General features: G+C 44.1%; 1 protein-coding gene across 1 annotated transcript; it reads right to left on the bottom strand.

Annotated features, from left to right (window-relative positions):
• Positions 1-7,007: 7,007 nt before the first annotated feature.
• Positions 7,008-23,346, bottom strand: mxd1 (MAX dimerization protein 1). The gene is made up of 6 exons (XM_070964660.1): positions 22,426-23,346; positions 21,669-21,768; positions 15,566-15,595; positions 11,482-11,596; positions 10,967-11,126; positions 7,008-10,647 (listed from the first exon to the last, which is right to left on the bottom strand). The coding sequence occupies exons 1-6, from the start codon at positions 22,490-22,492 to the stop codon at positions 10,451-10,453; spliced, it is 669 nt and encodes a 222-aa protein (XP_070820761.1). The 5' UTR covers positions 22,493-23,346; the 3' UTR covers positions 7,008-10,450.
• Positions 23,347-23,399: the final 53 nt, after the last annotated feature.

The raw sequence follows: 23,399 nt of genomic DNA, 5'->3' as shown, positions 1-23,399 counted from the left end.
AGAGAGAGAGAGAGAGAGAGAGAGAGAGAGAGAGAGAGAGAGAGAGAGAGAGAGAGAGCCTGTAGGTTTTACCTTGGCTGCCCTGTGTTTGGTAAGAAAAGGGCCTATTTAGGAGGGAGGACGCCAGTGACTCAGCAGGAAATAACAGGTAGCCAGACATGATATCTATCATTATGTGTCTTGCTCAGCCTCTCTGTGCCCCTGTATAGTTACTAAATGCCACCTTTAATTTATTCTACTGAAAGTATCACATCAGTCAGTAGCTAAAGTCATATATGTGAATGTATCAAGTCTTCATTCACTCAGTCAACTGACGCATCCTGTCAGTTGTAATACAAAACTGCAGGGTTTGCTGCAGTATCATAAAGTGACTTAAAGTTCAGTGCACAGGTGCAATGTGCAGTGTTTTTCGCATCAATAAACAACTACCACATTAATACTGAGACAACAGTGTAATGGCTGTAAACAAACAAGCTCACAGTTGGCAGCCTGGAGCAGTCGCTGCATCACAGTTTGCATGCAGATAATGCCACTGGTCTCATTGCACAGGAAATGTGTGTCCTTCAACAACAGGCAGAGGGCGCTGTTCTTCCAGCAGAAGCAGAAAGAAGCTTTCAGGCTTTGTAGCTGTGACACAGAGACAGAGCAACGCAAGGCCATACAGCTTTTTTTTAACAGCAGACATTTTGATATGTCATTGTAGGAAAGGCATAGGCTAATCCTGTTGGCTGCACTCCATTTATCAGTCAGGTTCGGGGCCAATATTGTGCATAATGGTTCATCAGCCTAGCTTACTGGGCCACTGAAATGGAACAGAGCCATCTTAAAGTTATTTGTTATGCCTGTGAAAAAGCCCTGAAGGGCAGAGAGCAATATCATTTTTGTTATAAGCAATGAGAGGAAAACTTTCATAAGCAACAGCGCAGTATTTACCCTGGCCTGGTGTAGGATTGTGATATCCACGTTTTTCAGTTCTGGTCTCATTTGTTCACAGATATTACGTAACTAATTTCACAACTATTTCTCAGATGTTATAAAGGGTAATTCAGCACTCTGGGAAATAATATTTTTGCTGTCTTGCCAAGAGTTAAGAAAATTTCTTCCGCTCTCAAGTCTGTCTGTTAAATTTGAGGCTACAACCAGCAGCCAATTAGCTTGGTTTAGCATAAAGACTGGGAGGAACAGCTAGCCTGGCTCTTTCTAAAAGTAACAAAATCCACCTACTAGCATCTCTAAAGGTCATTAATTGACATTATGTTCTGCTTTTAATCGGAACAGACACATACGTAAATGTAAAAGCGACAACGTGAGCCAGAGCCAAACTATTTCTTTGTGCAGTAACTTTCTGCAGTCTTGTCAACATGAGGTCGTCAGACAAACAGTGCAGACTCATGTAAGTCATTGCTTCCAGCCAAGAAATAGTCCAGTGCATAACCCAAATAATGCAGTAATGCATGTATAATGTAAAATACGACTTTAAATTGCTATGACTAGTTTCTATTGGCAGGGAGTGAGACAGACAAAGTCCCTCATTCTGCACATTACATGTGCCGTGGGTGGGGAAAGAAAACTGTTTATTTACCCTGTCAAACATAGTGACCCTCCCTCCACCAGCCTGCTACTCTAACATTTCTCCTTCTGCTGTCCCAACCACTGCTGCTGCCAACACAGCCGCACTGTCCTCCCAGTGGTTTCATCTAATAGACGTGTAAACATTGTAAACACTGGAAGGCCAGTGCTCATCAGCTGTTCAGCTGCAGCAAAATGAGCAGAATTAATCTGAAGTAGATTCAAAACAAAATATACCATAGGTGAATTTTAGATATGGCTCAGTTTGTGCCGTCCACCTCCGTTCATGATTGATTACACATTTACTGCAGTCAGTACTGCAAGGGAAACATTATACCCAAACATCCACCTGAGTGTTTGGTGATGCTGTGATGATGGATTTAAGATGTTGCTTGACCATATGTTCTGTGTATTTTAATCAATGGGTGGTATTATTTTCTCTGCATGTGTTTAATGGCATCCAATAACTCAGATATTCCCAGATCCCCATGGAGGCCCCAGCACAAAACACCCTCCAGCAGCCCTGCTCCTTTGAAACTCTTCTCCCTTTGCTGCTTTGATATGCCAGGTGTTATTCACGAGCGCTAAGCAAGGCTTTCTGTGAAGAGCGTTACTAGGTGTCACGTCCAGGCCACTCAGCTCCCTCGCTTTTGTTCTGTCTTGGATGCACTGATCTCGTCTGATGTGCACTCCTCATTCCGGTCCCCCGGGACCCCTCTTTCCCACAGGCAGACGATCTCCTCCATCTGCTTGCATACACGCACACACATGTGCAAAGCACCCGTATGCACACACTCAAATCGCTATCTGTTGATCTGAGCTGTCGGCTGTGATGGAGGATGATCATGTAAGGCTGTTGTCACTCAGCCACTTCCTGCACTGACATTGTGATCACACATTGAGCCACACTGTGTCTGCCGACTGCAGGATTTCTGTTCAGGTGGTGAAATCCAGTGAGGCTAAGATAGATTCATTCAGTCTGGATGGAAATTGTCTGACTGAATGGTGAATGAGAATAGGTAACATGACAATTGCCATCTACTCTTCACTGATCTTTTTTCATTCAGAGACACTGTGAGCCACCTTCAAAATGATGGATGATACAGTTTGACTGATTACACATGAATTCTATAATAAATACAAAAAATAATGAGTTTTTGTGTTCCATGGTTGAAAAGAAGAAGATCACCCATTTGTTCAACTGTAATTCAGACTAGTCAGACTTTATAATATATACACTGAGATGATGATCCAGAGCTACATGAGCCATTCACTTGGTCAGAGGAGACTGTTTCCACAGCAGACATTTGACTTGTAAAACACATAATTAATAGCAGTCTTAAGTGCTGCATTACAATGCAATAATCTCTGGAGCTGACACATTGTTAATGCCAGCATTAGTGCTCTAATGGTGGCAAGCTTTAAGTTAGCAAGCTCATAGTATTGGATAGATTACGATGTACAAGACTGACTGAGAAACTTTTATACCTGCATATTCTGCATATTTTCTGAAATTGCTGTTGTTTTTATTCACATGCTTGTTCAACATATTCTAATTAATTTCTGTTCCACATCCTCAGACCAGCAATGGTAATGCAGCATTCCACTATACATCATACCTAGCTAATAAAACTATGATCCTAAGTCAGCAAATATGTCAGTCAGATACAAAAAATAAAGAAGTGTGTTGCGTATCTTGTTCTCAGCTTCACTGTAAGTATAGCAGTTGAGCCTTGGGTCCTGTGCAAATTGCATCAGGTCCAGCAGATCCTGATAAGGTTCAAGCCAGTGCAATTTGCATGGGGTTGATGATACTGCCACTACTTTACTTAATTATCTGCATCACAAGGGTACAAAAACTCATTCAAGGCTTTTATTTATGGATTAATTAATGCAATCCAACAACACATTTTAGTTAGTAAACCACTGTCCACTTTTAATCTTGATGTTGAAATCGGCACTGTACTTTTTAACATGTATGCTAAAGGCAATGGGCCAATTGTGGCAAACTTTGTCGAGTGGTGTGCCAACCACTTCCTGAAGTTTAAATGTTCACAAAACAAGACATAGCCATCAATTTCAGGAAATCCTCCTATTCAACTTCCCCGACTGTAACTAAGCACTGACGTGTTCAGACAGTGGCATGTTCCAGCGACCTGGAAACAGCGGTCGACAAGAACTTAAACCGTGAGCTGAGCTCCTCTGCAGACTGCAGACAGTGCCTGCAGAGACTGCACAGACCCAACACCTTTAATGTGAGCAACACACTGATGGCTTTATTTTACAAATCCTTTATAGAGTCCATTTTAACTTTTTGTTTGATTTCTTGATATGTAAACCTCACAGTGCAAAACAAAAATGGTTTGTCCAACATTGTTAAAGCAGTTGGCATTTTAATTGGTACTTGGACGTTTTCTTTGGCAGAAATGACAGACAAGTTTTGTGGTCTGATCTTCCAGCCAGCTCTGACTATCCGCTCTTAGAGGAATTTGTTCTTCTCCCTTCTGGACAGAGATGCAGTTGTAAGGAATGCGGATGATAATGATGGCTCAGTTCCATTAAACGTTGTAGTAAGCCATACCAGTGAGACAGCATGCACAATACCATGACCTAAATGCAATGCAGTCATTATTCCTGCTGTTGGCTCCACCTGTGCTTATCTTGCTACAACATGTCAAAATGCATGTAACCATGAGATGAACAGTGATCAAATTAAAGAGTAAAACAGCCTCCTATCGTACAATTATCATGAGTGTGGGGAGAATCAGGGAGTGAGGGGAGTCATTATGTGCTCTCCATTGGTGACAAAATGCCTAGAAGTGATTGAATCACTATGCACTAACTCGATTGCTCCCAAGGGCTTGGTTTTGTCGTGTGTTTCCATGACACAAGTCGTTTGCTGTTTGATTGTAGTGCTTTGGCGTGTCGGTCAGGCGGGTGTGTTCCCTGCGTTGGGGTGTCTGTGTGTCTAAATGTTTGTTTGTTTGAAGGTGTGTATGTGCATGATTGGTCAGGCCATGCTGGGAGGCGAAGGTCAAAGTAAGCTGGGTGTGCAGGTCATGGATAAGCTGCTGGATCTGACTAATCTGACAAGCGCGGACGTGGTGAGGTGGGTCAGCAGGCCTGTGACTCTGACACACACCTGCAAACAAACACACTTACACAACTCTGTCAATAACATTTCTATCCACACACCAGCAGGTAGGCTATGTCAATACACTCAGCTGGAGCATGCTGTACTTGGCTCAGGCTAAGCTGCATTGCAGTGTCTGTCTCGTGTTTCATGTGCAGATTAAACAAAAGGTGTGTCTTTGGATGCTTTTTAAGTGTATTACAGTAGGCTGTGACTGAAGGATGGATGGATGGATGGATGGATGGATGGATGGATGGATGGATGGATGGATGGATGGATGGATAGATAGATAGATAGATAGATAGATAGATAGATAGATAGATAGATAGATAGATAGATAGATAGATAGATAGATAGATAGATAGATAGATAGATAGATAGATAGATAGATAGATAGATAGATAGATTGTGAAACTCTATCAACATCTTCATAAGATGAGTCTTGAGTCTGCAGGAAAGGACATCAGGTCATCTAAACAATTCACCCCAGAGTGTCAAGAGTGTGTACACACTTTAGTCAGGCACACAGAGTCCGTCCTCTCCACTTCATTGTGCTGAGCCTCTCTCAAGCCTTTCCTTGACAGCCGTGACCCCGCTGCACCTCCCCAACCGCATAGTGGACTCGTTCTCATGACCTCGTCACTGTACTGTCTCCGGGAATACAGCTCAGCCACACAGCTCTGCTCTCAGCTGTGGTTCCTACATGGCCTATTATGTTATATGTACAATATAGTTCTGTATACTGCGCACACATATTTGTTGATACCTTTCAACCGCTGAGAGTTTTGAATTGGAGCATCTTAACTGGAAATTAAGTGTTTTCTTTTTTGTGACAGGCATTGCAATCCATGGTCAGCAGTTCTTTACATCTATGTGCTATGAGCAGGTCAGTTAAAAGGTAATTATTGAAGTATTTTTCCTTCAGCCTGTGGTACCAGCTGTTTGTAAGTTCACACTTAACCTCGTTATTAGCAATTTAAACCAGGCTGAACCACACTAGTTGTTCCACAGAGATTAGTTGTTACTAAATATTTACTCCCAGCCACTGAACTGACTGATTAATGTAATGATGACCCATTAATAGTAAAGACTAAACGTTATGGATGACATGACACTTGATCGTAATGCTGTTTAATAATGATCTAAAGCAATTACATTTCACAAATATCTGAAAAGATACAGTGTTTTGCCTGTAATGTCAGACGATGACCTGATCATGTGAGCTAAATGAACATGTCTGGATGCTTCCCACTCATTTTAAACTGCATGAATGATAACTCTGGACTCACATACATTATCTCTCCATGCATGCATGTATCAATAAAGCTAAAGAATACAATGACGGTGAAAGGCTATCATTTCCCCCACTAAAACTTTAAACTGTCAGATGTGCCAGCTATTGATCCTAGTGGAACTTCCTGTTTAGATAGTTGATTGCTTTTTATTGGATGGTGTTAGAGATGTTTCCTCGCAATAAGATACACACATTACGAACTCCTTTATTAATTGAGACGCTGGTAAGGTTTTAGAGAGCTTAGGACCCAAACATAGAGACGGATTTAACTATAAATAGCTGCTGCAATCCAGGAGAGGTCATATTATCCAGTTTTTTTTTTCCTCACAACCCCTTACATTTATTTCTTTAACCCCATTGTGGGCCCTGACCCCCAGGTTGGGAGTCGCTGCTATAAACATCCAGAGCTGGATAAAAACTTCTGTCAGATCACTGTGGGGAACTCTGCCTGGCTGAGACGTCATCTGTCAGTTGAACAGATTTATTTGCCTCCTTTACACTGAAACAAGTCATAAGATTACTGGTCCAAGACGTACAATACAGTGGAATAGTATCAGAGCAAATAAGGCGTTACAGGGCTGCTCATGGTGGAAACGCTCTTTTCCGATGGCTCCCCTCCCCCTCTGCAGCCAGACAGCTCCAGAAGGGATGTGGGATGCTTTTCAAGATGCTCACCCCCCTCTTTCTTCTCCTTCTCTGGCTTTGTGTGTGTGTTGGTTATTGAGCAGCAGTCAGATGGCTGTGATCATACAAACCTGGGATTTGGCCAGCAGATTACTCCGAAACACACTGGATGGCTGGCGAGGATCAAGCCCCCATGGAGGCTCTTTCTTCTGCTGTGCAAAAACCTTCTCATTACTGTCTATTCAACCTCTACAAGAAGATTAGTCATTGTATGAGAAACTGGTGGGTTGGCTTCTTCCGTTAAAGCCCTTATTTGTTCTTAGAATATAGTTATTGTGCAGGCTTTGTGGCTTGTACCACAAATGAAGACAATGACAAAGTGATAGGTAGGTAAACAAGGGTTTCAAATGTTTTATTCCTTTAATATCAATGGCAAATATAAATTGCTGCTCGACAATTCATTTTCAAAGTCCCACCCCCAACATTTGAAGTGATTTCTTTAGAAGACAGTGTCCAATTTCTCCAATTCTGAAAAAGTAAGTGCACAAAACGCCCTCCTTTAAGTTCTTGTTCAATAAACAGACGTCTGACCTTTCTGAGGAGAAAGGCGGCAGGCGACAACAATGTTCATGGAGTAATGACGCGGTGTGTCTGTGTGTTTACTGTGTAATGCATGAAAGCACCACGCCTGAGACCGTCACAATGGAAAGGAATGGCCTTTGTGATACACGTCGACATGTCGTACACACTCAACCACGTCACATACTTCTGTTGGGTCGTACGTGTCTTTTCTGTTTTAAGGCATTATTAGCCACTTCTTTGTATGCAGGGACAAAATGTGCAAAAATCAAAGATACACATAAACATGAGTTTCCCCTGATGCTGAAACCTGTAGCTTAAACAACTGGTCTGACTGTAGTCTTGTTCTTTGAGAGATTCCACACCTGCTTCTTAAGGCAGATGCTGAGAGCACCAGGGTCTTTTTAGAGGGGAGGAAGGGGTGGGGGCGCTGGGTGAGGAGCAATAGTTGCATATGATCAGTAGCACACACACTGCTCCGCCACACACCCCTGCCCCGCCTGCACCACAGATGCCAACGCAGCATGTGGAGGAGGGAGTCACGCTCACATATGCATGCATGTACAAGGACATGCAGGCATACAGGAAACACGCACGCACACACACTCATTGATTGGCGGAAGACAGACAACAAGCCATGGATGGAAAAAAGGAGGAAACAGGCGACTCCCATAGACAGACATTGATGCTTAGGTTAATACATGACGTCTTTGTCAAGTGGGCTTTTTTTGCATTGTACCAGTAAACAAATGAACAGAAAACCAGAACAGAAACGTAGCCTTACAAATTTTTTTTTTTCTGAAACCACCCACCCTCCACCACCCCAAAATTCTCTCTCTGAAGACAGTGACGGAATAAACACACACACACACACACTCACATACTGTACACACATGCCCACACCGACAGATGGCATTTCAGTGAACACACCTGCCCACTCACACCTACTTTTCAATACGTTTCCCCTTTAGTCCCCCTCATAGCGTGGCTACACAGTTCCTCTCCGTTTGAAAAGGTTTCGATTTGACAAAAAAAGCAGCATTCCACACTCAAAGACGAGAAAAGCCTATATCTATTTTCAGATTCATCTTCATGCTTTAACTGAGATTTGCAGGGTGGCTGCTGGAGCGGGGGGCTCCCTCTGGCACTGCCGGGCAGAGGATATCTACATTCAAGAAAACTGCAATCCTCTCCCTGCCCGTGATGATTTTGAACCAAAAACAAAAGGGCTAAAACATCAACATGGGAAGCGGCCATTTTGTTTGAGGGACAGAGACGGGCAAACAGCTTCGCAAGAGGAACCGCCACCACCCTCAACCCGGCCACCAGCTCCTCTCACTTTTATACTTTTTAAGTTCACATTTTTAGAAATTATTCAGATTTTTTTGTCCTTTTATTTCCCCGTTAAAGGGCAAGCTGGCTTTGAAAACAGCTAAAAATTATGATCAACCACAAAGAGAACATTTCATTTTCTAGGAGCACCGTGCCGAATTCTGAACAGACACAAAAGCCTCGAGGCACAAGAGACGTTTCTAAACATTCTAAATATTCTATGGATTGACTATGCTGTGCAAACAAACTACACATAGGAAACTCTCAATAAACCTCACGAGAAGAACATAGGCTATGACTAATTAAATAGATTTATATATATATTCATCTATATATTTCGCATATCTAATAAATACATTTGCTGATAGACATAGAGATCTTTCTGTAAACTATTTACAATAAAAGGTGTACATTTCTGCAGAAACAATAAATAGCTATAAAGGCAAGGCAAAGGAGAGAAAAGCTGTGGTTTGAACATTTTAGTGCTTTTCAGACGTGAACACAGAGGAAGAGTCAGGCCTCTCTCAGTGTGTCCTCACTGAAAAGTTAAAGCCAGTCGTTCTGTTTCAGGGTGACTCGGCTCGTCTCCATCTGAACACTCCCTTCATAAATAATTGGCAAGAACATCCACTTGCAAAAAATAATGCTCTCAGTCTCACCTGCCTGTCCTCTCTGTGTAATGGAATGTGCTCCAGATCGGCTCTTCCTTCCTGTAGTACCTGGTGAACGGGGCAGTGAAGAAGTAGTGTACAAAAACGGACCAGCACCCGCCAAAATATGCCAGCATTCGGCCTGGTGGCTGGTGTTCAGAGTTTCCAAACCTGCTCGTGACCCCTCGTTGTCGCCAGGCTCAGACATGACATACACACATTACGATAAAAGGATGCTGTAAAAACGCCACCGTCGTCAGAGAGATGCAGAAAACATCAAACCCAACCCAAACCCCTCCCATACCCCCCAGCCCCTTCACAATCTCATGCTGCACAATTTTTTTTTGTTGTGGTTTTTGTGTTACTTTTCCCTCTAAATGGCAGGTGTGGACAGAAAATGACAGGGTATTTAAGAGCCTGCCCGACAAAGCCTGGGTACTAAGGGACGTATTGCTGTCGGCCCCGACGGTCCAACACCACGCAGTCTACTCTAGAGTCCACAAACTCTGCTACGCCGCACAGCACAGCCAGACAACTGGCGCGGCTTTCAAACACTCACTGCTCCCGGTAGCATTACGGCAACAGCTGTAGTTTTTTAAAAGACAGCATTTTTGTTTACAAAAGCAATTATAAGTGCAAAATACCATGCACAGATGGTCGACTGGTGGGCGGAGCAGAAAAAAGCCCCACATCATGTCAGCGTCACACCTTTGGGAGGACTCTGTCTCACCGGACATCTAGGAGTGGTGGAGGGCATGTGTGTATGCGTGTTTAAGTGTGTGTGAAGGAAGGGTGAAATCTCATAAGTGCTTCCCATGGCTCTTGAGGCATAGAAAAAGAGGCAGTGGGACATTGTGTGGTAACATTCTCTGGCTGAAAGTTGTGTTTCTGACAGGACGGAGGGACAGATGGACGGATGGAGGGGTGGAGTGTCTTTCAATTCCTCGTTTGATTGGTGCAGAGCAGGGCGGGCGGCACCTTAAAGACTGACCGCTGATGATGTGCTGGGTGTGGGCGGCTGTCTCGGAGGCGTTTGAGTCTGAATGGAAGTCACCGTGGGGACAGGAAGTACGCAGAGGCCCGGCTGGAGGAAAGGCCGTAGACTTGGTCAGTCCTGGTGGGGAGGGAGGGAGGGAGGGAGGGAGGGAGGGAGGGGAGGGGAGGGGAGGGGAAGGGGTTGAGGTCAGTGGTACCAGGGAGTGCTGAGACAATCTTGGACAGGATTGGCTGAGGGGAGGAGGCGGGCGCTGGGTCACTGAGCAGTGCTGTCTATAGGCTGCAGCCCAGCTGCTTGGCCCTCTCCTGAGTGTCCTGCAGGCGCAGCAGGCTGGCGCTGGAGTAGCCCTCATCGCTACAGCTGCTGCGCAGGCTGCCTCGCTCGTCCCCTGAGTCACTCACACTGCTGGTGCTCCACTCCAGGTCACCCAGCAGGTAGTCCGTCCCCTCCACGTCCACGTCCAGGTCCTCTGTTGGAACACACAGAGAACAGTGTTATATTATCACTGATCTGTTGTGATCTTGCAATCAGCAGAAAAACACTGTATGCTGCATACTTATCAGTTACACTGCAAATGACGCTGACTTCTTATTTCTAAGGGTTATGTTACTTACTAGTTTGACTACTATGTAAATAGTTACATTTAAAGAAGAAGTTGACATATTTTAATGAAAACAGACAAAGACTTATTTCACACATTCAGCGACCTTTTCTCTAAAAAGAATCGAGCTGGCTCCAGAGCACGATGACGAGTCCTTCCTGTGAAAACGGCCTGTGTGAAGCCTCACCTTGGTCAGAGTCGGACTTGTCGGAAGACAGAGTGGAGCCGGTGCTGTCCATGCGGGTCCTCTCCACCCCCAGCTGCTCCAGACGCCTCCTCAGGTGTCTCTGCTCCCGTTGTAGCTGCTCCACGGTGTGCTGAGCTCTCCTATCGCTCTCCTCCAACCTCTGCGAGGCGGGAAGAGAAAAAACACAACACTTAAAGCTGCTGGAGAAACCAGCGGCAGAAAGCTAGATTTTGAAAGCATACAGCTGGAAAATCCCACCCAAATACCTGCCGTAAAATGTTGTGTTGCTGTGTGTGTGTGTGTGTGTGTGTGTGTGTGTGTGTGTGTGTGTGTGTGTGTGTGTGTGTGTGTGTGTGTGTGTGTGCGTGTGTGTGTGTGTGTGTGTGTGTTCCATCAGAGGCTTATCTATGACATTTTAGTCACTCAGACACAAAATAACACACTTACCCCTCCACAATGCCCTCTTCACACTGATTAGGTGAACACCAAACATGTACACACATGTGGACACGCACCTTGATATGATCTTTGGCCTTCATCAGCAGGCTGAGGGTGGTGTGCCTGTTAGCATCTGGTCCTAAGGGAACGAGGGATTTCAAGCGCTCTAGACACAGCCGTAGATGCGCCCGTCTGAACACAGGAGAAGAAGCAAACCGAGAGAAACTGCTTTTAGCTTTTATCACGTCAGAATCACAGTTTGCTCTTGGCCTCAGAAATAGTAGTTTGTTGGTCTGTCGGTCCACCGCTCTGGTCCATACAAAAATATCTCAATAACTATTGGATGGATTGCTATGAAAGTCATGGTCCCCTGATGATGAATTCTTCTCCCCATCCCCTGACTTTTTCAGGCTTTAAAGTCTAATTTTAGTTTTTCATTTTTGATTTTAATTGTGCTGAATTAAAAAAAAAAAAAACTACAAGTAAGAAAATTACCATTTATAAGTTTTCCACCTATTATAAGATACCATTAATACAACCTTGGGATCAAGAGATATGAAAATAAATTTGAGCCAAAAGGGAAATAGGGAGGATCATTCTCCAAATTAAAGGGAAAAAAATAACAAAAACTCAACACGTAAATGTTAATGAGGCATTTGTATTTACTCCTGTGTAGCTCCACTCGTGTTTTGGTCTTTCTGATTTCTGATACAAATGCTTGCGTTACTCGTTCATATTTAGAGGTGATGAGGTCATTGTAACATTATTACAAGCCGGTGCGACAAAGGATATTTCAACAGTGTACAGATCCTCCCTCGATAAGAAGAAGACAGAAATGGTGAAATCCAAAGATCATCTGCGACATATGTTCAGATCTGAGCTCAATATTAATGTCACCTGTCCTATAACACCCCCACCCTCCACGCCCGCCCCCCACCCTGCTCTCAGCCACTCTAAGCTGGCAGCCTTGGCAGTTGCTAAGGTCTGGTGGGTGTTTGCGACCACTTGACCTCGCTGTTACACAACACACACCTCCAGCTTCAGCCTCAGCAGTGTGTACGTGTCTGTGAGCCAGTGTGTGCCTGAGCGAGTGGGCGTGTGTACGTCACATTCTTCCTAAGAGTGAGTGTAAAAATGTTTTTCACTGCTGAGGGCTGGCTGGATGAGCTGTTATTGTCTGCTGCAGGTAATCCTGATGTGAGCGTCACAGCCGGAAGAGAGCGTATTCAAAGCGGACACATGGAGAGAGGATAACGCTGATTTTACTGTGGTCAGAGGACGCAAACAAATAAATTCTCACCCCTCGCCCTTTTAATAACACACAAACCGTGCAAGTGAATCTCACGCACGCACATTCAAAGCAGTATTCAGAAGCTGAAACCAAGTGCTTGGTTCTCAGATGACTCAGTCCAAAGGGCATGCAGACTGACATTACATAACGTACCCTTGCCTGTGTTGTTCTGACATAATAAGGGATCAGCAGGGCTAGTTAATGTTTGCTGAACAACACTGACGAGCAGCAGACTGATGACACAGCACAGGTCATATGGTATTTGAGTGAGAAAAAAATAAATACGTGGCCTTAACACACAGCCCTATTTCAGCAACAGGTTACTCTGGATCAGTGCAGTGTGTCAATAGGTGAGTATGTATGCGGAGCCACAGGCTTGTGTGCCGTCAGCCTAAGGCTGAAATCTACATTGCTATGCCATAATTTCATACTTGTGTCCTTTGTTTAAATGCGTGCGACTGCTCAAGTCAAGTTTGCCGCATAAAAACAGATGCAAACAAGTCTTCCCTTGCAGCCCAAAATGGCTTCTCTTGAAGCAGCCTCTCCAAAACTAGACCTACATCAAACTAACAACCACAACCAGGGCAGCACGATGCACTCAGCGTGACCAGCAGTATATCATCGCACTGTCTTCACTCTCACCTTCTGACCCCCAACAGTAGCTGCCCGTGAGCAGCTGGGAGGAACTTAGGTGTAAAAACGGTGTGGTGGTGGCTAGAGTCATGTTACGTGGACATAACATGCACACACATATGCATACTCTTGGTTTTGTGCACAATGACAGAGGTGTGTGCGTGTGTGGCTCCTGTACAAAACAGGACTTTGAATGTGTGTACAGAGATTTCACTGAGCCAATATGACTGGAGGCGGGGAATGGATCTCGTTGCACTCCCCTGGCTTTGCTAGCAGAGGGTCACCATGAGTAATTTACTATCTGCCTATGACGGCTTGCTATCATCAAGCTACTGGGGAGAGAAACTGGCTAAAGGCTCTGAATGTCCTCAAGTGTAATGCAACAGGCTGTGGTCATAATTTTGACTTACTACCAAGCATGAGGCGTCCATGCACACACGTGCAGAGGGCTAAATCCCAGGCACAGGCCTCGGTGCCATATATTATTCAGGCTGTACACTGAGCTGCTGGTTTGGATCAACTAGCACAGGCAGGACGAAAGCACTGAGAGTGACCTGGACTCAGGCAGCTGACATGATCTTTAATAGCTAAGTAAGAGTCTACAGCCATGCTGGCAGGTCTGAGAGGCTGTACTTTTGGACAGCGGCTCTTTGAGCTAAATGCGAACATCACCTTGCTAGCACACTGATGTTAAGGAGGTTTAATGTTTACCACACTCACCTATTTAGTTTAGGATGTTATCTTGCTAAAATTTCAGCAATAACAAAAAGCAAAGCTGGAGCTGATGAACGTTAGTAGAGGAAAAGTCAGAGGAAAACCAAAATGATTGAAATGAATCCTCTGGAGACTATGAATGCGTGAACCAAATTTCATGGAAATCCATCCGAGACTTCATCAGACTGTACCAAAGAGGTGGATCGACCAACTGTCACTGCCACCCCTGGAGACATGGCTAAAATCTGCTGTAACAAATCAGTTCCCTCAGTGTTGAGCTTTAAAAACACCTTTTCCTAAACTCTACTAAAGTCTACTAATATATATGTCTCATACTCATATCTGTCTTCAAACTCACATCGAGCACCTTACTGTACGATCTACCTATGCTCGCTTTCATCCCTGATACTGTTTCATCTGCTGATACCAACTCCTTCGCCAGCTGCTGAAGTAAACAGGAAAAGTAATAATGGACTGATGGACTCTACAGAGCAGTGAATGAACCACCTCGATAAAGTTTTGTTGAAACAGCCCAGCTGTAAATTATTGAAACGTGGTCAGCTGCTCTCAGGTGCCAAAGGGCACAGTAAGTCACCTGATACGATCATCATTCCTCATTTGTCTCATCAGTTTCAGAGGGGGTTGAAAAAACAGTTATTTTATTAGCTAAACCTCCTGAAGCGCTGAACCATAGGCATTGTTATTAGGGTGTGACTAACGGTTATTTCCATTACAGATGAATTTCTATTTTCTCACTCAATCATTCCTCTATAATACGTGCTGTAAGAAAAAGCCGTCACAGTTTTCTAGAACATAAGGTGACATCATGCAATGTGCTGCTTTATCAGACGAGAGCAACAGTCCAAACCCCAAACACTCAGGTTACTGGAATGAAATACCAAGAAAAACAGCAAGTTCTCCTATTTGAGAACCTGGAGGTTCTGATCAAAAAATGACTTTATTGATTAGTTATCAAAGTAGTTGCTGATTCATTGTCTTTTGACCAACTAATCAATATTCAACTAATCATTGCAATTTTTATCAGTGTCATTCCTTTGCGGTTTCAAGACTGAGCAAGAACACACCTTAATGAACTTTTTACCGTGTCCTCTCCTAAAATTTAGTCTTTTGTTGAGATATAAGTTCACAAGTGTGTCGTGAAACAAAGAACAATTCACTCATCCAAATTTTTCTTTTCAAGAAGAATTTATACATTTAAACTATTCTAGTTTCCATTTTCCTGAATACTAAAATAATGCTGATTTATTAACCATTTTCACGTTTCATTTTCACTTTTAAATCTGGGTCACATGTTCTTCCACACATACCAACGATTCTTGACAATCTGATGTGAGAAAATATTTTCAAATCGACAACCTCTGATTTACACTGACGCTCTCCATGGTGACCGTGAGGCGGTGTGAGCTGGTATTCTTATGGATTGAGGACCAGCAATAATTAGTACGCACAAACACACAGAGACACACACACAGAGACACACACAAAAAGACATTTTGACATACCTGTTTTTCTCCATTTCATTGTGAGTAGACCTGCGGAGATAAAACACATATGAGAGACCACACACAATAAGAGAGCCACTGATTGAACAGGGTAAGGATTCCTCTCTGTGTGCCACCAATGCAGTCCAAGGCCTTACTGCAGGGGAATGAGAGCGAGCGAGAAAAGGCTGTGTGGGAGTTTATGAGCAGTCACAACGGCTGACAAAATGAGATTCTAGGAAATAAGAACAGGCTGGATATGCTGATGCCTGAGGCTTGTTCCACGGAGGACACACTGCTTTTTTAAGGACCACACTCAGATATGTGATGAGGAGGCCAGGGGTAAACATAGTAACAGTAACTAGAAACAGAAGCCAAGAGCAGGAGTAGATGGGACTATGCCCCCTCATACTGCCTGATTATTCACTGAGCATGTAGCACTAAGGGAGGTGGGGGTGGGGGAAGACACTGTGCTGAAGGTAAACTGAGAGATGGAGGTGTGCAAATGGCCAGCATGGCTCCTGCACTGCAGTGTTAAAGTGGCGCACGGACACATGCACAGACAGACGGACAGAGAGGATGCAGGAACAGGGTTGCAGGGAATGTGCTAGTCTGACCCCTGTGTGGAAATGGGGCTGGGGGGCAAAGAAGATCCCCTCAGCATTCCTGAACTCTCATCTACCTCCACTTGTCCTCCGCCAGGTCCCAAAAATAGCCTGTGCACCTTCAGCTCTGCTAGGCCCAACACTGTCACCATGTCATGGCCAAGGTCCTGAGGGAACTCTCTCTCCCATCGCTGAAAAACACTGCCTTCTATATATATATAATACTATCCACATTTGCAACCTTTGAACAACAATGTGTGTCATGCCTCTGTGTGTGTGTGTGTGTGTGTGTGGTGCGGGGTATCATCTTGTTCCAGCACTGGGTGCTCTCTGTCTCACTTGGCCCCCTCTAGCCAGTGTGCATTCCTGTGCAGGGCAGACAGCCGCTGGTGACATAACAGGGCTCGCAGGGAAATGATCCCACTTATTCAGGTTAGATTTCAGGCTCTGGGACACCTCCAACCTCCTGCTCTAGCCCCATAACCTGCTACCCCACCACCTACGGCACCCCTGACGCGACAAGGAACAGCTGATAATAAATAGCACTGAGCAATGATGGGATTTCGTATTGTGAGCAGAGTGGAACAGTGTACGGTTTTCCCCAATTCCATGTGGCACATGTTCGATGCCGCCACTCAGGAGACCCACATCAGGGTTAGGGTTACTATTTATTCATCCAATTACTTCTTTTTTGTTTGTGAGGAGCATAGAGGGACTACAACTAGCGTTTTGTTGTACAGCCCTGTGTTGTATAATGCTTAATAAATGAACCTTGTACCTTGTATATCAACCCATTACATTCAATCCCCAGTCCACCAAATATGGACATGGAGCACATCACACTTGGTCACTACGCTGGATTACATAATAATACACTGAGTCACCATGCTACTACAATATTACATAATCGATATACTCTGAGGCTCTGATTCTTTGTAGAAAAGGAAATGCTTTCATCCAAGAGTCCAAATCTGATAGTGAGATTCCCAAAGATTCCCAATATAGCTCAAATGATACCGAGTTCTTCAAGAGAACAGTCACATTTTCAGATATTGGCTGATCATAATTGTTTTTATGGTGTAAAAATAAACTTGTCAGAGCTCTCTGGTGGACAAAGTATATCATGGAGACACTGTTTCTAAAAGATCTCAAGCCTACTTTGGCATTTCTGTATTAAATTTCTTGTAACTTATCATCAGACCAATACTGACAGGTCCAATAAGATCTAACTGCTTTAATTCCTACTGCTTGAATGTTGGTCAAGTAAAGTAAGATGTGCCAAGGGGGATTTATTGGGCATCATTTTAATAACTTTGGCCATCATTTCTATCAGGTGTGATAAGATTTTGCTCAGCAAAGGAAGTATTCATGTCTTGGAACATGGCGACATCTTGACAACAGAGTCTGATGCAGGAAGCACCTGAGCAGTGAGATGATCAGACAGGTTGGAAAGACGACAACAGTGTAGCCAATCCCTCGGTAGGTTGGTAGTAAAGTAGGTCAAAGGTGAAGTGGGTCTTTCAACTGTCATGAATGTTTACAATGGACGTTTTGGTTAATAATTTTACAGGAAAAATGTCTGACTGCTCGCATTTCTTGCCCTGTCCATCTTCTTTATAGCAATGTGACCACACTCCCAGATTTGAATAGTGAACTCAGTGAATCCAGACTTAAGATCAGTGACAGAATTAATGCCCAAGGCCCAGATTAGATGAAAGCCAAATTTCCTTCTTGTAAGTCAAACTTCAGGGTGTAAAACTCTTAAATCAGCATTTTTCTCCAATCATTATGAAACGTTAACTGCTCCTGGCAGCTAGAATTCGCAGCTCAACTGAAGGAGATGAGATGGATGCGTCACTTGCTACTGACCGGTCAGGGCGATGTCAAGAAAATGAATGACTATTCTAAAAATAAGCTTCAGTCTTAGGAATCCACATGCAGTGTAGACCTTCAATGCTCCCATAATGATCCCTGGACAAAGTCTTACTGCATGGGGTTCATGGGCTTTGGGGGTCCTTGATGGAGAGAGTTAGCCGGATTAAACTGGATCACTGAATTGTAGAAAGATGATTCACCAGTGCACCTTTCCTTTGGCTCAGTCTACAACAAGATTCTTCTCCATTAATCTACCATTAACCTGTACTTTCACTTCTGAAGCCTCGCTGTAGCCGAGTCAACCGCATCAGCATGGAAAACAAAACAGGGTGGAGAGCGTGGAAGGACTCCATTTGCCTGCTCAACAAGGATGACAAGATCACTGTATGATTTCCATAGTGCACTGTAGATGCATAGTGTGTGTGTGTGTGTGTGTGTGTGTGTGTGTGTGTGTGTGTGTGCGTGTGTGTGTGTGTGTGTGTGTGTGTGTGTATGTGTGAGTGTGCAGGGTGGGGGAGGACTCTCCATCTATGTAATGGAGGATCTGGTGCTCTCCACCGCCTGCCAAGAGTGAGGAACAGAGCAGGAAAGACACAGAGGGGTGGAGGAGGTGAGGAGAGAGAGAAAACACAAGAGGGAGAAGGAGAGAGATGAGGGGGAGGGGGGAGTCGCTACTACTGACACACATGCACACATACAAGCCAGAAAGCCTGTGGCTCCCCTCCCCCACTACTCACACATCCATGCCATGGGGAAACAACAGTAACTGGACGGCTATGTACATACTGGCTTAAATGGCTTCAAATGCATACACGGCTGCCTGCACGACACTTCACCATGTGTCAAAAACAATAAAAAAAAAAAACAAGCGCATTATGCTTGATCAATTAATGATCTGCACTTCTCTGTCAGAAATCAACCCCCACCCCTCCCAAGAGACAATCAGCTGGTCTGACTATTAATGATCAAGAGCCAACATCCTATTAGACCCTATCAAACCATGGAGGCTGAGCAGAAGCCCTCACTGATACCAAGCGCGGCTCCGCTGCCCATAAACAGTAATGAGTAATAGCTGATGAGGGAGTCGCTGCAGCTTAACATAACCTTGGCGTTAAAAAGCAAAGTAAACGCTGGTAAGCTAAAAGGTTTTATGACTGGAAACAAGGACAAAGCAGCTTGCAGTCAATTTGCCACACAAAGCTAGTTCCACCTTTTCTTCAATACGCATGTCTAAAAATGAAGTGCCTGCTAAGCATGTTGTGACATGCTCGGAGCTGTATGTTCTAACAGCGCTCCACACCCTGCGTCTTTAACCACACAGAGGCGGTGGAAGAACACTATAAATTTGTCACTGTCACTGACAAGGTTGTCAAGACCGACAGACATAATCCTGGCTAACAGGCTAAACCAAATAACTGACTAACATCAAACCAAGTTCCTTTAAAGATCAGCCTGCTCTGCTCACATACAGTGTGTGTACACAATGAATGACAGTGTCTTCCTGTCCGGTACACTGAAGTAAAAGCAGGTAATTATTCTGACTTCTTAAACGTCATTGAGGTGAAATAATTGGCCCATTGAACTATTAGATGTTTGATAATCTAATTATCTTTAGGTTCGTTTACCATGAAAAAGTGCCAAGCATACTCTGGTTGCAGCTCCACCACTGTGCGGATTTGCTACTTTTATATATGATTGCTTGTATCATTGGGTTTTGGATTATTAGTCAGACAAAACAAAACACCTGAAGGCATCACCTTGGACTCTGGGATCACCTTGGACTCTGGGAACTCGACCGATTAACTAATGGAGTAAATAACGGTTAATTGCAGTCCACATGCGGACATGAAGATGGTGCAAATCAGGCTGTGATAAGAGCGCTGCTCATTCAACGTATAACATACTCAGATGTCTGCGTATAGCGGTCTTATAACATTAGTTTGGCAGCTATTAATGCTGCCTAAACATGGGGTGCACACAAGTTAAGAGACCTATATATAAATTTGTTTACATACCTCACCTCAAGTGATCTGCACACTCATTTCTACTCATCAGATTGGCAGAGGACGGCGTTCATTCCAGAAAGTTTGACAGCGTGGACTAGTGTGGCCTCATGGCTGTAATACCTGATGCGGGTTCAACCGAGTCTACAGTTTTTCTGAATGGCTTAAAGTGTATTATATGTCCTGGCTGCTACTCCACTCTTCTGTAACTCTGCTACATTGCACCATTTTACGATGCTTCCCATCTAATATGGCTTTTATGGTATATACATAATCAGTTGCTTCCCTCTCCACACTGCAGCAGGGTTTTTGTCAGTTGCCCTTTTTTCCCCCTCTACTTTTTGCCTGTTTGATGAAAAGGAGGCACGTAACAGTGGGTGGCAGCAGTATGCCACTGTTGTGTCTACTGAGGAAGCAGTGTCACCGCTTATCTGAAAAATCTATTTTGTCGGCATGCCAACTCTTCCACCTCAGCCAAGCACTAATTAGGTGGGGTTTTTTTTCTGGTGTTTCTATTAAAGACAATTCATGTGCATAAGTACAGGTGGATATAAACATACTCCAGGAAATCTTTTTGATCATATAGAATATGGTTCCACCAGTGCTGCCACCTTTGATCATGGAGTGATTTCATCCTCTCCACCGAAACCATCAACGCACTCAGGATCTTGCTTCATCAGTGCACAGCTTGTACAGGCTCTAACTCACAACGCAAATATGGAATATACTGTCCCGCACAAGATTATACAATGCAAAGTTCAACATAAGCACAGACCGCACATTGATCTGAGGGGTGAGGATGCAACACCAATCTGTCCTGACTATGACGGTTTGTGGAATTCTGGTCACAGACTCTGAATGTACACTATGTGTGTGCAGTAGTTTCCGTTGGGGTGACTGGAGCTGTCAGGACATGCCCCCCCCCCACTGAAATGTCTTCTGCAGTCACCTTGACTGACCCAGTTAGCCTTACCGAGTGGCCATTCGCTTTAAGCCAGACTGATGTTTGCTCCTGTCAGTCACACGCTTTAAAGAAGACAAGGGGAAGTTAGAACATGGCCTGAATCCAACAGAGAGACACACGTGTTCACATTCAGCCGCAGTGTGGAACAGCAGAGGAGCCTGTCTGTGGTGTCAAGCTTAAACTGGACATTAAGTACGGAGCTAACTAATGGAGCTCTATTTTCTCCAAAACAAATGTCGAGTGTTGTATCAGCAGAAAGAAGTTCTGCATCTCTGTCAGTTCACTCAGAATCCACCAAAAACTGGCGTTAGCAACAGTATTTTTTAAGCATCATGACTATATACAATAAATATCTCAATAATGATGTGCGATCTTTAAACCCTTTCAAACCCATCCCCCATCACCACCACCACCCTTTTCAGTGGGTTTCAGTGGGTGGTGAGTTGAATTTCATATTACTCTGGTTTGAAATATGCATTTCTCTGTTCTGCACCAAAAAATAATTAAAAAAGGTGCTTCTGTGATTTGTAAAAACTCAAAAATAAAACAACAGGGACCAATCGTGCTGCGCTCCGTGGGGACACTCTTGAAGTGGGGATATGATGAGCACCCTGTTGCAGAGATGGAAAACAATACAGTACACAATTTCTGGCCACAGGGAGCCGAATGGCTTTTACCTGCTACTTGTGTTTTTCTTGCTTTTGCTTTTCCTTTTCAGACTTTCCCTCTCTCGGCTGCTGATGAACGGCGGCATGGAGGCATAGCCGTGTTCAGCTTCTGCAAGCAAATAAACAACATAGTGGTCACATGTCCAGATATCTGGCAATGTAAAACATAGCTGCAGTGAAAAGAAGCCAAACCAGGAAAAGAGCGACTGCAAAATGTGCTACGTTTGATCTGGAGCCTTGAGGAATTCAGTAGCAATGTGGTGTACTGAAGAACAAGCATGCAATGAATGGACTCCGTGCAGAATCTTTATACAGTGTTTTCTCCCCTCAGCCAGGACAATGATGTCATCTTGAACTGGAATAAACCCCACCAGCAAAACACAACAGCGGGAAAGGAGGGGCCTCCACGAAAACAATGTCTCCCTGCACATCTGACTGCATCTGCCACATATGCATTCATTCTTTCATTAGGAAAGAAATGCACGTGTGTTTTTGCACATTTGCTGTTTTGAAAAATGGCAGATTATTGATTAACACCCACTTTGAGTAGGCGATGCATTCTGCTGAAGTGTTGTGCAAAATCCGACAGCGTTTCTGTGTATAATGCACGGACAGACTATTTCGAGTGAAAAGTAAATGACAGCAACAGGATTTAAGACAGCTTTGAAATGACAGGCGCATAAATTAGCGTGCCTTGGGGGAGGGGTGTCATTGTCATTTTTCAGCAATACAACAGACCGTAGAAAACAGTGCATTTGGACTTTACCTCGTTCCCTGCGATCAAGGTACTCGGCTGCTTCGATCAACATCTGCACCAGTCCGATCGCCGCCATTTTCAACAATAACACCGATAATATAACAATCCGAAGAGGGATTCCGTAGCTGTACACAACCTGCTTCAGGTCCTAACACTGCTCTCCTTCTCACACTCAGGTGGTTTGCTGTTCTGTCAGTTATTAATTGAAAACAGGAGAGGTGGCGTTTAGGAGTTGCTCCTGCAGCGTATCAAACGGGATATTTAAAAGTTAAAGGACGTGAACGCAGCACCGGTCAGGTTTAAACGCCACACAAGTCTCTTCCTGTTCAGTGGTTCAGGTGAGGGCTTGGTGGGAGCTGGCTGGTCGAGGCTGACGCTAACACTTATTCAGCAGCTAAGGTTGCTTTGCCCTCTTTCTTAAGCAAATTGTTTACTAAATATCGTTGGTTTTCTATGCAGTTCTTCGAGAAAAAGCGGATTGTTGACAAAAACAAAACGGACAGCCGCTTGACATCTGAAAATAAGTCGAGTATTGTTCTGTTTGGTAAAAAATAGAGTTGGCTAACGTTAGCGCTGGTCACAAGTTGTCAAATTACCGATGAAAGTTGTTGCTAACTCGGCTGAATATTTGTAAAGATTCAGCCAATCAAAAAACAACAGCGTTGGCTTCTTCAGTTGTCACAGACTTGCCTGATGTGAATGGCTAAAAAAACGAGCTAGCTGTCTTAAAGTTAAAAACCGACGATGTCATCCAACCTGATCTTTTCGGGACTAAGTGGCTGGCTAGTTTTGTGCTGGTTTGTCGCTGATCACGCGTGATGCGTCTCGCTGGGAACACAGATATCGACTGACATCAACTGAGGCACACTGAGTGTTTATCAAACTGCTTCCAAAATAGTGGCTTGTTGATCTGGACGACAGCTCACTACTGTACTTCACCACAAAGCTCCTGTGGCCTGCGATGTGATTGGGCAGTAGACATA

The sequence above is a fragment of the Chaetodon trifascialis genome, chromosome 6 (assembly GCF_039877785.1).
Source record: "Chaetodon trifascialis isolate fChaTrf1 chromosome 6, fChaTrf1.hap1, whole genome shotgun sequence".
Lineage (NCBI taxonomy): Eukaryota > Metazoa > Chordata > Actinopteri > Chaetodontiformes > Chaetodontidae > Chaetodon > Chaetodon trifascialis.
The sequence above is the reverse complement of the archived record's forward strand: the minus strand, read 5'-3'. Positions and strand labels throughout refer to the sequence as shown.